Source organism: Achroia grisella, unplaced genomic scaffold (assembly GCF_030625045.1).
Source record: "Achroia grisella isolate CSIRO2021 unplaced genomic scaffold, CSIRO_AGI_Agris_v1 utg516, whole genome shotgun sequence".
Taxonomy (NCBI): domain Eukaryota; kingdom Metazoa; phylum Arthropoda; class Insecta; order Lepidoptera; family Pyralidae; genus Achroia; species Achroia grisella.
The window spans coordinates 747,017-763,210 of record NW_026712909.1 but is presented as its reverse complement, the minus strand read 5'-3'; the positions used below and the strand labels follow the sequence as shown (position 1 = coordinate 763,210).

Genomic DNA, 16,194 nt, shown 5'->3' with positions numbered 1-16,194 from the left:
TATTAGTGCTGCTATATTGTACATCAGTGAACATATTTGTATACTGTATCAATCCTTCAGTCACAGATATTTATGTAAAATACTAGTCAATTTCTTATGTTTACATTTCTAAATTCCAGTTAAATAAATATTTTTAAGTACAGTACTTACGTACATTAATATAATACCTACTTTTTACTTGTATCTATTGTCATCAAAATTAAATTATAAGTTCTTAACTTGACCACGACTATGTGACCCTCTCTTGGCGCCAAAACGAGTGAAAAAATGAACAGCATACGACGACGACGCATACCTATAGAGTGGAGCAACTGCTTATTCAGTTTTATTCAACTATTTAGTCCCTCCACCGTTACAATGAATGGAGGCGGATATTACAATGTATGTAGCATTGCGAATATAAAATATCTAGATTAGGTATAATAAATTCATAATTGATAGACCGTTACGGTATCAGAGCCAAAAAGTCTTCTTTCTTTATTTATGTACTGTTAGATGCGACATCGACTTTGTTTTATACTACACTATGTAATGATTGATATACCTATGTAAAATAAATAAAATATCTGAGGTTTGGACAAAAATTCAAAAGGTACTTTATTTTGAAAAAGTATTTTGAAAATACCTATTTTGCATTTAGTATTTGAAATACAAAACACAAAACTATTTTTGTTTTTAGAGTGACATTTCTATGAATTCACTGTCGATAGCGAGCGGTGCGATGGAAAAAGATAACCGTTTATAAAAATATAATAAATAGCGCTGGACAATTAACACAGACTGATACTGAACTGATATAAATAGATATTTTTATCTTGTAAATACATATATAATATACATATAAAACACCCAGACCGATGAAATCAATCGATGACCGATGAGTACATATGTTTGCACCGTGCGGGAAATCGAACCCGCGACCATCGGATGTAAAGCGGTGTGACCACCGAGGCAGTCGAAATACATAAATAATCTTATGAATTTAATTTATTCTAATTTGTTTGTGTGCGCGGGGTGCGGTGTACGGTGCTCCCCCCTGCCTCCACCGTTGCTGGAGCTTGCATGTATGGAGCATTGCGAATATAAAATATCTAGATTAGTAAATTAATAAATTCATAATTGATAGACCGTTACGGTATCTATATATATTCGGATTAAAATAAGTATCGCAGTAAGGACCAGTATATAAAGTGATCAACACAATTAATTGATTTTTGAAATATATATTCGGAGCCAAAAAGTCTTTGTGTATTCAAAAAATATCTAATTTGTTTGTGTGCGCGGGGTGCGGTGTACGGTGCTCCCCCTGCAACGGTGGAGTTACTATGTATGGAGCATTGCGAATATAAAATATCTACATTAGTAAATTAATAAATTCATAATTGATAGACCGTTACGGTATCTATATATATTCGGATGAAAATAAGTATCGCAGTAAGGACGAGTATATAAAGTGATCAACATAATTAATTGATTTTTGAAATATATTCAGAGCCAAAAAGTCTTTGCGTATACCAAAAATTTAGCCGTTCGGAGCCAGTCATGCACGAATTATTAGTAAAAAATGTGTCGAGTATATCGTACTATCGACGAATATATATGGCCACATCGCAAAATAGAATGCGACGTTGCCACCCCGCCTGAGATATACGCGATAGGAGTCAAGTTATTCAGTGCAAAAGGTGGAATCGGCAAGTGTTTAGGTTGTGGCGTGATCAACAAAGTGCCCAAAGAGGTGTTTATATATATATATAAGACATGTAATATATCACTAAATACTTACTACTAATGCTGATTTACGCCATGTAGAGACTATTACCATGCCCTTCTTGAAGCAGGGATGCCAACCTTACGAGTATTATTATTATACAATTACGAGATTTTTGAACTTTAGTACGTGAACATCCGAAATTCGGATCAAATAGATACAATCATATGTTTTCATTTGCGATTAAAGGGCCAAATTGAATTAAAGTAAGAGAGTGAATCAGATCATTCATTTCTTAGTATTTTTACTTTTAAGGTTGGTAACAACTTTTGGCTTATTATTTTAAGGTTGGCAACCCTGCTTTGAAGTGTTGTAATACGAAAATCCGGAGCAAGAGCAACATGACCACACGTGACATAACATTCAGGACAATAGAAGATCGTTAGTTTACTTGTACCGGTGTGTGTGGTCATTAAACAGTGATGCTGAAGAGCTCATATTACACTTGAATGTTGTTGAGGCCATTGTGTATGTGTTTTCACATACTGACGCGTTGAAAATGGACGCGCTACTCTGCTTTTGTTTGTTAAACTTGTTAGATATATCCATTTGCGGAGTAAATGTCTTGGAAATGTCAAACGTTTTCTCTATACTTAGGGCACCGCTTATTTACGTTGTGCAAATAGTTGTATATGGCTTAACCCAGCTGTAAATAGGTCATAGCTGGTCTAGCAAAATTTCTAGTTTTTCACCCTTGTAGTTTAGACCGCGCATTGATGGATTCATGACTGAATAGTGAGATATAACGATATTTTTATTAATTATTTAAATAAATAAAATAAACTATATCTTTAACAATTGGTGGTACTTAATTATCTGTATATATAATTATATACATATAATAAAGTAATAATAAGAGTTGTTATCTCTCTACCCATTAAGTATACCTATTTAGAATTATAAGTTGATATATATAATTCACTTCCATTATTAAATGGGTTTTATAATATCGTAATTATACATGTCCATATTGAATTCTAGTTTGTATCTCTGGGAAAACAGTCGATGGTGTATCAGGTTTTACTAACTAGGAGATCAAAAAATCTATTTTTTAATACATTCAACTACGTAGTACTATGTAATATTATATTATCGGTGGTATTACTTTTTCTATGTATACAAACAAAGTTACAATATATATACTACATGATAATTTTAGATTAAATAATTGTTTGTATAACGGTGTCTATGAATAGAACCTTGTTGTAATACCTTAATAAATTTGTTTTTAAAATGAAATTGACCTTGAGTTTCATCACTCTGAAGGCCGTCGGTTGCAAAATACGTTAATAGTATGTGCATGTATTATTCTTTTTTTTATTTTAGTTGGAATGATATAAAGTGAATGTGCCGCGATGTAGTTAATGACCACTAACTGCTGTGCCTTCTTATATTTCTGAAATAATCTTACTAAGATATAAATGTTACAGTAAGTTTATATTTTTTTCCTATTTGACTATTTGATTTTTAATGGGTCAAAGAATGTATCATAAATATTATATCATAAATATCTCACAATTTTTTTTTCAAACTAGCTCTATTTATTTACTGATATAGTATTCTTTTGGTAAATTTATATCACAATTACCCTTATTTATAATTTCTAAAAAAATCTTGTCATAATATATGTTTTTATAGTATTATCATCCTTTTATTTTATTAATAAATATCGATAATCTAACATAAACAAACATTTTCGTTGACCATATCATTTATCGCATTGTTATTTAAATTAACATTATAAAAAGAAAAGTTTTGACTTTTCGCATATCCCTTAATGTATAGGGAAGAACTCAAAAAATACTTAATCTATTGTAAAAATTCTTTTACATTGGGAAAGCTCGGTAGTTTAGTAGGAAAGCAAAATAGAAAATATTACCACAAGAGTCGAATAAGGTTAAAAACGAAATCAAGATATGTTTTATGATATTTAAAGTAGGTCACACCAATAAAAAATAATTATAATTTAATATACATATATAAAAAAATAAGTTATCGAGGCATTATGGAAATATCGAAACTTAAAAAATTATCGACTGCAATAATTATACTCGTAGATATATTTATTATGTAGGTACATATATTAAGGCGATCGAGGTCAATATTTTACAGCAGTATGATTGATCTAGTTTGAAACTTGCCTACGTATAGATTTTACTTATACATATAAAATCATACCTACACGTACTTATTACATTTAAAATCCCTAAAAATAGAAGCATTTCAATATATCTTGTAAATAAACTGATGGCCTTTCTGATGGAACGAGTAATTGTGTTTATGGTATCATTATTACCATAGAAAACTCGATAATATCTATTAAAAATCTTTTTTACCGTGAAAAAATAACATAATCTGTACTAATATTATTAACAGAGACTGGATTTTGTTATGGGGAATGCCAACTCGGGACGCACTGCGCTGATTTGAGAAATTCTTTCGCTGTTTGAAAGATATGTTTTATTTATATATAATATTGCTTATATTAGCTGTAAGATTTGTGCATATTATGTTAATATACACGAAACATACAATGCTATACTACCCAAGCGAAGTTGGAGGAGGTAACTGGTAGAATTCTAAAATTAATTACTGTTATTAAATGTTCTTGGTCTATGTGTATGAAACAAAAACGCTTTTCGTTGGTAAATATATCGTGTCCTTCATAAAATCTTTTCAGTTAATGTAAAATCTAGCCTTTCAAGTGCAATATTCAACAGAGTATCTTGAGTTCATAAGATATTTTTGTTGCTAAAGACCTGTGCTGTGGTTATACCATCTATTACTTATAATAGCATAGCATCTATTAAATGACTAAGCCTATCTCATGCTATCTACAGGCACGTTCGCTCACAAATGTATATTATTTTGAAGCATAGATAGAACTCAGACTCCGATCTGCTCCGGTGATTATGTATCTACTAAGATAAGATTATTTTATATTATTAGCTGTAATTACTGTTATAAAATACTTATTACATACACATAGATCTAGAATGACTGGTACGACCTTTGCAACTCTACATCCATAATCATTCTACTATTATACATAGGTGCTGTTGATGTTTATTGCTTTTAACCTGTGATGATAATAAAAACAATAATGTCAGATAAAGTGCAACATTTTAAATATAATTTTTCTTTAAATGAGTTATGAAAATATTACTTAAATAAACATACCTTAATTCTTGATTTTACATAAAATTAATAAATACATACAATGATTTTTTAATATTCCGGTACCTTTTTAATAAATCTCTATAATAATAATATACTAATTAAGTATATTTATAGAAAGGTTAGTGAATGTTTTATCATATCGTCATGGTGTATTTGAAGCGTGTTCAATACTCATCAATATGTAGCTTTTGGCCATCACTTGTTTTGACACTTGTAACTTTCTTTCCAAACGTTTCCTTTCTCTCCAACGGACTTGTTAAATAAATAAAAGCCATTGAAGTGCGAGTCGCTCTCGTATACTGTGCAGATAATAAAAGGCAAAAGGTATAATATGATAAATAGTTGTACTTGGTAGCATATGTACAATATGTTTGTCTTCATATTCAAAGAGTCATTTACCTAAGTCGAGTACACTAGGTACAGTAACCACCTTAGCTAGACTACTAACTTAAGAATAGGGGTTTCATCCTGTTCTTTTAAGCATTGCCAGGTGTGAATTGATCTATCCTCTTTATATACATGTTATATGTATGGGACAACCTAGGAATGTAAAGTAAATTATTAATTGATACTAAATACGTAATTTCTCATTTATGTGATTTATAAGAAACTGCTAAAAGTTAATTTCGTATACTTATATATATTTTCTGTAAAATATTTATCAAAACTGAATCAATTTAAATGGTTCACTGTACATGAATAGAGTAGGTACTGGGTACTGTATACCTAATTGATCCCATTAAAATAATTTTGGCAGAATTGGAAATGCTTTTCATATTTTATTTTAGTGGTTTTTGTAAAAAAATATATACGAATATATGACTCTGTAAGGGTCATAATAATAAAATTCATAAATAAAAAGTTCAGCTCCGTAACAAAAGTTATAATATTTCAAATTGTAAAATTGATTGAATGTAACGGTTTAATGTATTTTATTATTATGTTGTGTTTAATATCTTTGAGTCTAAACAAATTGAATTAAAAGAGAGAGTTCAATATAAAATTACTAGCTATATTATTAGTAATGGCTTAATGACATGACTTGTGCTTTTACGGTAATCGCTATTAGTACGCGCATTCGTTCGCATGACTTCTCTATTTACATGTCTTCACTTTATAATATTAGATATTTTTAATAGAGCTTAGTTGATGTATAAAATGAGAAGTACCTAATACCTAATATTATCAATCCTATCATTTAAAAAGAACAACTTTAATTTAAGTTCTAATAGATACTTTACAATATATAAACTTAATAAAGTCGGCCAATACTACTCAAATAAACTTGCAAAACTTAAATTGTCCAATCAAAATTAGTTTAAAAGTTATGTTCTGTAACCACCAAGTCGAATGAGGTTCATAGCAGAATATCGTCCTGAGAATAGAATTGGTGGCGAAACTTTGTGGTTTTTAGCTTCTCAGTTTAAACAGGTGTAAATTTACTATAACACTCGAGTTATCACGAAAATAAAAAAAATTAAGAATACAATAACGTCTATTTACCATTCTGTCGATTTAAGTTCATTCCACACTGCGCGTAAGAGATGAGGTAACGTTAGATTCGATAGTAATAGAAATGGATCACCATTAGTAATAGAATAACCAATCAGCTTATATTTTATAACTTTCTCCTTTCCAAAAAAAACTAGTGGGTTTAACTTGGAGTTTTTGGTTATATTATCTCTGATTCTTTTGAATACATGAGTATAATTGTAAATAGTATATTTTTTAAATACCTTACTTGTTTATGTGATGTGATTATCTTGAGATCATTTTAGTCTAGGCTTTAATTGCTCTGTTTTGTTAATTACATTTTTAGGAGACAGATAAGTATTTTTAAACAAAATCACTGTCAAAACAACTATCACTGAAGTTCTACAAAACAGAGCAAGTTTTGTAGAACTTCAGTGATAGTTGTTTTGACAGTGATTTTGTTTAAAAATACTTATCTGTCTCCTAAAAATGTAATTAACAAAATTTTTATCCTAAAATAAATTAGCCAATAACCGTAAAAGTGTAAGAAGTTGAGAGGCATTCGGCCAGTAATGAGATATCATATAATATGCAAAATACAACCATGAGAACAAATAAAAATTAAATAATGAGTCTTAAAATATTAAAGTAGAGCAAAGCGGTTCACATTGACCCAGTGACCATAAGACTAGACATTGACCAGTTTGGTTTGGATCATTCGAGAACGGACGCGATGTTGAAGACAGAGTTAATTCTTGATTATGTGTGTTCAGGTTTTTTATTGGCATTGTCTTAGATATCATCACGTAAGTTTAAATTTACTTAGTTATTATACTTTCTGTATTTCACCCATTTGGTGTAGAGACTGCATTAACCTAAAACGCAGTACCCTTTAGAACATGTTTAATATATTTTATTTTAGTTTATGTTCAGTAGAGTAGTGAATGTGTCCGACAATTTTTATAAATATGTTTACGATGTAATCGACATTAAATGTTCCTATTTTAAGTGTAGTTTCTGTTAGTATTTGTAGTATGTATACTAAATAGTCATAATAGAGGTATGAAACTTTAGAAGTGTAGATATCTGTTTGTGGACTATATAAAAATATCAAGTAATATTATACATCACTTATTTAAAAATTATTCATCTGGTCATCAATAACAATTTGGTTTTGTATTATTTTATAACAACGGCCAATAGAATATCAACGGTATTTTTCCATTTAATTATACATTATGTTAAAATAAAATTTAATGAAGAACCAAATCATAACTGTTAAGGTGAACCGGATTCCGTGGGTTTACGCAACGCAACGAGCATCTTGTCCGACGAATTGTATCGCGAACTATCAGGTGCAACAATTTCAAGAGTAAAGTGTCAAGGGTGCCGATTATCACATTAGGATGAACTTATTATAAGCGCATGAATAGTCTAATTAAGTAAGAAGTAACGAGCATATAGAATATTTACAGATGTTGTTTACAAAATAAATATATTTTATAACTGGCAGTAAAACCTTCTTATTTTAAGTAAAAACAAATACTGTAAATTGCTAAAATGATAAAAATGAATGGAAATGCTTTATTTACAGGAATTTGTTGTTTTTTATCCCATTATAGTGTCTTAGAAAAGATCGTAAAAGTATAGATTAAAATACAATACCTACAAATCTTAATAAATTATGCATGGGACCGAAATATGAGTTCATAAAAATAACATCGAATTCTGAATACATTTATTTTTCCAAATTGATTAATTGACATTGTACGCCTGTACTTGCATTTTTACAACTATCTCCCAATCTGCGTGCCCTTGACCCGATCGAATTTAAGCCGATTTAAGTAATACTATCATCGATCAGTATTTACAAAATGTGACTTTAAAAAATAAGAAATAACGAGTACTTTAATTGCATCATCATCCAACAATCCTTGATTTATTGCACACTGCCTACTCTTATTCTTGCACCATACTATTATACATGTTCCTATTTTGCTAGAAGTAAAATACGTGTATATAATAATTAATATTTATTTTTTTATAACTTATAGTGAATAAATATAAAATAGAAAACAATATTTATACATGTATAGATTAGAAAGTGCAGAAACAGAACGTGCCCTACTGTTTGTAATAAGCAATGGCTTTTAGGGAGCATAATTTTATTGCATTAACATAGAATTTTAGAGCATATATAAAAAAATATTGTAAATGAATATAAGTAAAAATATTTAGACAACTTAATTTAGGTAATAAAAAAAAAATCTAATATTTTCGCATTGTCTAAAATCAAACAATAATTATTCAATATTATCTAAGAAATAGTCCCAATAAATTAAAAGATGATGTTACTAACTAAATTAATCTGAGAGATATTAGAATGAACCACTAAACCGTTAGCACTGACAGTGATGGTTTGAACCGTAAAGTGTCAGTACTGATATTTTTTATAATGCAACTTTATTTTCTTGCAAACTGTACGTGACGAGAGATTGAATAGCAATCTCACCTGCACAAGATGCGTGCGATTGCGAAACACACGGAAATATTTCCTGCTCAGCGGAGCGGCGCTTGGCATTGACATACTTAATCACCTGTTCAGCAATAGAAGACAGTGAATTCATTATAGTATAATTAAATAAAACATGCAAAAGTAAATACGAAGACTAAGGGGAAAGGTATTGGTATTTGTTAGTAATATCATATTATATTATCTGTGGTAATATGGACTAACGATTTCATAGAATTGTTAATAGAGTTTTGTCATTCTTCACGATGTACCGCCAGCGTATACCGTAAGTATTACAGGAAACACTATTCTATTATAACCTATTAAAAAAATAGGTTTGCACACATCATAGAACGCGAAGTTGCAAACTAAGCAAAACTTGGACTTTGGCTGCCCTATTACTAATAGGTTATGCTATGCTGCTTACTAAAATCTAAGTAATGCAGAAAACACTAGAAACCAATACATATGAAACATGATATACTTTAAACATTGATATATTGATATACTAATTCCTGGGGTCAGTAGTTAAAATGTTTGACGTTCTCATACTTTTTCAAAACACGTTGATACTTCTCAAAATAATAATCTGCGGAACTCAAGATGATACAATACATTCGTGTATATGCAAATAAAAAAATAATAATATGAAAGTTGTTTCTACAAACAAAACTTGACAATGTTCGCCCACGGTAACTTTCGGCATTGTCCGTTACTTTCTATACACACGACATTGCGCGACAAATTTATAAAAAAAAATTATTACCGTTCGAGGTCGCTAATGGGCAAATCCGACAGGTTCTTTATAAGTAGCTATACATCTTTTCAAGTGTCATTTAAGTTCAAGAGCACTAGAGGTCGTTGCACCTTTTTTCTTTTGTTAACTCGTATATAATTGCGTAGTTATATATACTTACATTTTTTTCAAAATTTGTCTAAGTTGTTAATCGCAAATTGAATTGTTTAATATATTGTTTTACAATTGTTTAATATATAACAATATATCATCATGACAATATTATTTAACTATTAGCATTATCTAGTATGAATATTGATGCAAGTATAAATAGATACCTAATAGTCATTTCTTAGTAATTTCTGCATATAAGTTAATTTTTATATAATGGGACAATCTTTTTGAATAATATAATGTAATTAACAGTTTTTTGCATTAATATTCATAAATAAATCATAAAATAATAATAAATTACATTAGATTTCAAGTAAGTATTACTAAAATTAAAAAAATTTAGCCTTTTGCTAGTAATCAAATTATATTAACTCAAGAATAACATGATAGCACACACCTACTTACTTACATCTAGAAATGGGTCAAACACTAACAGCCGGTACATTAAAATAAAAATGATTACTAAATAACTAAGATTGACTTATCTGTATAGATAAGTCAATCTTAGTTATTTAGTAAGTTTATGTATATAAACCGCCTCTATATTCCAGGTACGCTACGTCACAATTTATCCTATAGTACAAACTGAGAATGTATTACCACATCATAGTACTTTATTGCGCAGCTCTGCATAACAATTTTACTTAAATGAACCTATAAAAATACTATTATTGCAAATTAATAATTAATTTCAAATCTTGCAATGTTATGGGTATTAACTGCACGCTTCCCCTTACAGGGTTAGTAGAGCATAATCATGATAGATCAATCTAAGCCTTAATGTATAGTACCTGCATCCTTTCACTTTCGCATTGTCCCGTCATCCTTTTATCCATTATAAAAAATAATGGGTAAAAGGATGACGGGACATGTAATTAAGTATAATTAAGCTTTCTCTCGAGTAAGACATTTCGTTGCGATTTTTATCCCAGATCGAGTACTATTTATATTTTACTATAGCAATAGTAAAGAGGCATTGTAAATTTATCTACATCATGGTGAATGCAGTACTTGACATGCTGATATTTTGCAGGGTATATTCGAATCTAACGTGGCAGATGGTGACCTTACTGCTCTCTCTAGTTACATTTTGGTTTGATATCGGTGTTTTATTTAATAGAGAGTCAGAAAAATACACAAAGTTTTTTTCTGGTGTAGGCCATATTTGAACTTACAACCTCTTGAATGTAATTCAGAGCCACTAGGTCACAACGCTCTCATATACTATATAAACTACAGAGCTGTCTCAGTTACTCTAGCGTTTTTACAAGTATTATGGTAAAAAATAATAGATAGTAATTCTAAAGTTGCAATCAAACTGACACTTAAAATTTTATGTATAGAGAATCTCTTAGTGACTTTCTCAGAATCAAATTAATTTTATTGGTTTCTTAATTGATTTTTCGTTAGTATACATTCAGCACTTGTACGTAGAAAACAATAAAAAGTTTTACGACTTATTCTCTTTAGTTTAGAGCTAGTGATGGTTGGTCTTTTATACGTTATCTATCCTTATTCTATTATATTATATAAGTTGGATATGAGAATATTTCTATGGAATATTCTATTATAGGCGGAAACTTTTCTTTTTTTAAATCTCTTATCTATGCTGTTACTTATCTCAAAAATAGCAGACACAAATAGCGTAAACAGCTAATGTTAAATATATTTAACACTAGATTAAAATTTTGTTTCAGGTTTAGAAGACGCAGTCAAATTAGTAAAAGGTATCGGAGGGAACTGCTATGGTTACGTAGTAGATCTCGCCAACAGAGAAGACATTTACAGGGTCGCTAAGAAGGTCGAGGAAGAGGTGGGCAGGGTAAGTTACATTTCCATTACATTTTATTATTGATATAAATATTTTTGATCAGCCCCTATTGCTAATTTTCGGCTTTAATGTTGAAATAAATATGACTGAAAATGGGTGTTTCGAGAAGGTTTCATAAGAATGGTAAACGGTTACCTAGAATTGTAAGCCTACATAGTTATATTCAGCTGAACATACAATGTAGGTAGACACATTTATATCATATTCAATAATTATACCATAAAATACCTTGATATTGCTTACACAGATAGATATTTATATTGATATTATAGTTTATGTTCAACAGCGATTTATCGTAATTAGGTGTGTAATAATTGTTTACTGTGAATTTTAACGGCAAAATTCTGATAGTCATTTTTATGGACATTTTTATTAGAGAATATTAATAAATTGGATGAATTTATATATTATATAGTATATTCTCTTATTTCATTTTAAATAAATTATAGGAAACTTTTAGCTATTTAAATTTACTAGAACATAGGTAGGCCGTCTGGATAAATTACTACATTTAGTCTACGCTGTAGTCACTAGATATATAATATCATAAGTGGTCTTATGCATTGAAATGCAAATCGCCATTCACATTTTTATTCTATAGATTATTTTCGCATTATTTTTTCAATCAACATCATAAAAATTGTTTAGTCTCTACTGGATTTTGTATTACATTTTGTGATATTGTTGAATTTTTTTCTGAACTTATATTCATATCTACCAAATTGAACCAAATTTTATCCAGTGTTGATATAAATATTGACATTATTATAATAATTGAAATAAAAGTATTAGATAATCATCAATAACTAGCACTTGAAATGAAATATAAGTTCTAGTTATTAATGATTGTCGTAAATTCAAATTCACTTTGACCATTGGTAAAAAGAAAACAGTATAAACATTAATTTGTTTTTTTAATACTAGTATCTCTAAAAATTTAATTATGTACATATTGTTATGAATTAATAATAATTTATGTTTTACTGTTATTTCAGGTGACATTATTAATAAACAATGCGGGCGTGGTGTCAGGACAGTATCTGCTCGACACTCCAGACCATCTCATACAGAGGACCTTCGATGTCAATGTACTCGCTCACTTTTGGGTAAGTCTATGCAATTAAATTTATATTAACTTAAATTTATTCTAACTTAACTGAGAGACGTTCTTCGCTCTTTGTTATGTATATTAAATCCGAACTGTTATAAAAGCGCGAAGTTAAAACAAACGCTTTCTGAAATTTTCCAATTATCTACAGAATTTTATAATTTTTCGTTCCATAAGAAAATGAATGTAATTGTTTAAGTTATACTCAGGTAATAACGTGACAAAGAAAAAGGGGTTTCATTTTTGTATACTTGTATGAACCTAGTCTCCTATAATACAGTTGTAATGAGAATTGTAAAGCTATAAGAATTTGCAATCCAACTTGCGCTACTTAACAACTGTAAAAAATATAAGAAACCTTTTTTCTTTGGTAAGAACCGCTAGTCACGTGTATAATCTCTGTTTTAAATTGAGCTTTCTTGAGCGAATGGCGGGTCTTGTGGTTTTACGATAGTTGCCGAGGATTGTCTATGATGATTGGCCATTCAGGGTCTTGTTATATGTATCATTTTTTCGATATTTAGCTATGAGTGATTATTCCATACTAACTGATGTGTGATCATTTTCTATAAAGGTTCCATAACGTTATTGCCGATATATAAACTATTTTCAATCAGCAAAGAAAGGAGGTAATCAATTATATTATAATTTTTATCATGTTTGTTATCTCGAATCGAAAAAGGCTATTTGTGCTCCTTTAAATTCTAAATAAATTACTTTATAAAATATTCCTAAGCAACAAACATGTTCAAAAAAATATTTTGATTTAAAAACCAATTTTCATGAAATTTCATTACTTACTAATGACTAATCCGAACGAATCAAAATAATCCTTTGATTTCATAGTTTGGTTTTTATTTTGAATTAATAGCTATGGTTGTTAATTGTAATTAGGTATTTTTTAAGATAGGCATAACTTATATTTTATAGTAGCATAAAAACTTCCACAGTATCTGCCTAAACTATTCATAATTATTTAAAAATATAATTAGCACAAAGTACACTTTTTATGTTCAAAATAACGTGCAATTAACTATATATAAGCAAACATTTTTAATATTATATTTCGTTTCGGTCGTCGCCATTAGTGCATAATGCTGACAGTGACCTCCATATGAATGCTCGAAAAGTTTTTGTAATGATTTTTTAAGTAGCGCTCGCCTGTTGATAAATGAGAGTCATTAGGTTTTGTTCCGAGTAAATATTTCAAAGCTAAAATTTATAGGTAAACAAAAACACACCCATACTAATACATAAATGTGTAAATATGCATGTCTGTCTATCTGTCTACCTGTAGGCTGAAAGGATGTCATTGAAATGTGACATGTGACATGAATGATTTCTATAAAGGAGACGGACGTAGGCTATCTTTATCTTTATCTCAAAGAAAGTAGATGAAGATGCGAATAACTACTAGTTTTACTATAAATCTGTATAAAAATATCTAAATACTAGTTTTTGTCTGCGACTTCTCCTGATGATAGTTTCTTTTTACTCGAATTTGACTCTGTTGAAATTTGGGTACCTTGTAAACATCTTTTTAAAGGTTTATTGTATTTTTATCCATGAAAATACATATGTATATTATATTTGAGACACGTATTCGTATCTATATATGCATAGTATCTAAATTAAAACGGTTATGGTGACATTTACTAAAAGAAAAGAACAGTATAGAAACGTAAATGCTATACGAATATACATACTTATTTTATATATATAAACGATGTTTATGTAAAGACACTACCCGATGACATTTATTATTTAAAAGCCTGGATTTACTTCTAATATTGTACCTGCCTACCTATTATTATAATTAAGTGCGCTTCTCTGCGGTGCTATTATCATAATAGTCAAGTTGTTACTTACATTACCTACTAATTATTGGCTTTGACAATAAAAATACATAGAGTAATATCATTTAGTCAGGTCTACAGTTTCCTACAGTTTTATTAAATGAATGATAATGGAATGGTGCTTCTGTCTGCGCTTATGGTATACGTTGGCGGGGCATCAATGGGGGATGATAAGATAAGCATGAGATCAGGGCAATTAGCCAATCATGGCAAATTCTCCAGGAATTTATCAAAATGGTTCAGGGAATCAGGTGGAGGTCGACCTAACATAGAACATTGCTAGCAATAGGGTTATAATGCACATTACTAACAATCCCTTTCTCATGTAACATAATAATAATAACCTATTATTAAGCTGCAATCATATATAGGCCTTAAATAATTTTTATAAACAATATGATCTAGTCTGTGCTACAAGTATGGTTCTCTGTAATCCCATTTAGACCTAGTGTTTCTACATGTGCAATTAATATAAGTATTATAACACTTTTTTCCAGACAGTGAAAGCGTTCTTGCCGACAATGATTGAACATAATGACGGTCATATAGTGACCATAGCGTCGATGGCGGGCTACATAGGTGTGTCCAAGTTAGTGGACTATTGTTCGTCCAAGGCTGCCGCTTGTGGATTTGACGAGTCACTGCGAATGGAGCTAAATTCGAGAGGCATTAAAGGCATTCACACTTCGTTGATATGTCCATTCTTCATTAGGTCGACAGGAATGTTTGACGAAGTCAATGCGAGGTGAGAAAATTATTACATTTGCATAATAAATTCTATGCACTTAGTTCTTTAATAAAAAGTTTTTAAGATTTTAAAAATGTAAGTAGTAGTATTCTACGAAGAACATTTTTTTAAAATAAATTATGAACTATTTATCATAGTCAATGTTTATTATTCAAAGAATAAATATATCTATAATTTAGAAATATCCTTTGATGAGCAATGGCATTATACCTACTAGTTGTTATTGGTATAGTTAACGTAACTCGAGTACCTAATTTTTTTCTTACTTACTTCGTAACAGATCTGGTACAAAAACAGATCTACAGGTAGATAGATGCTCCATCTTTTCGACTACAAATCAATTAGTTAGGGTGAACTTGCTACTTCATTTCTCATATACCTGTTTATTGTATTACTAAAGTTTGTAAGGTTTAAATTTTACAACCAAATATCTATTTATAATTCTGAAATACTATCACCCATTTACAACAATGTATAAAATTTAGACAGTAGGTACTGATTAAAACCAACCAACTGTAGACTTTTTAAGTCACAGTCATAAATATCTAGGTCACGAATGCATAATGCATAGTGATTTATTTAATTACAAAGAGATCAGAGATCGCTACATACAATTTTGAGATTTGCCGTTATGAATTTATGAATAAGTACTTCACATGCATATACAAAACTATGTCATAAATAAATAATGCATTCTTTAATATTAATGTGCTTTCACATCCGTGACAATTAGACAACATGTGTCTGCGTGTACAGGTGAAGCATAGGATTTTACAATCATTCCACATCCCAATTATAAAAAAATTAC

The 16,194-nt window shown here is 29.7% G+C and overlaps 1 protein-coding gene across 1 annotated transcript in view; it reads left to right on the top strand.

The window, feature by feature from the left end:
- The window catches only part of LOC131847170 (short-chain dehydrogenase/reductase family 16C member 6-like), a 36,905-nt gene that overhangs the window by 17,612 nt on the left and 3,099 nt on the right, over positions 1–16,194 (top strand). The window contains exons 2-4 of the mRNA XM_059196649.1: positions 11,541–11,665; positions 12,670–12,780; positions 15,136–15,383. Coding sequence (XP_059052632.1) covers positions 11,541–11,665; positions 12,670–12,780; positions 15,136–15,383 — 484 coding nt within the window. The remainder of the gene's footprint in view (positions 1–11,540; positions 11,666–12,669; positions 12,781–15,135; positions 15,384–16,194) is intronic.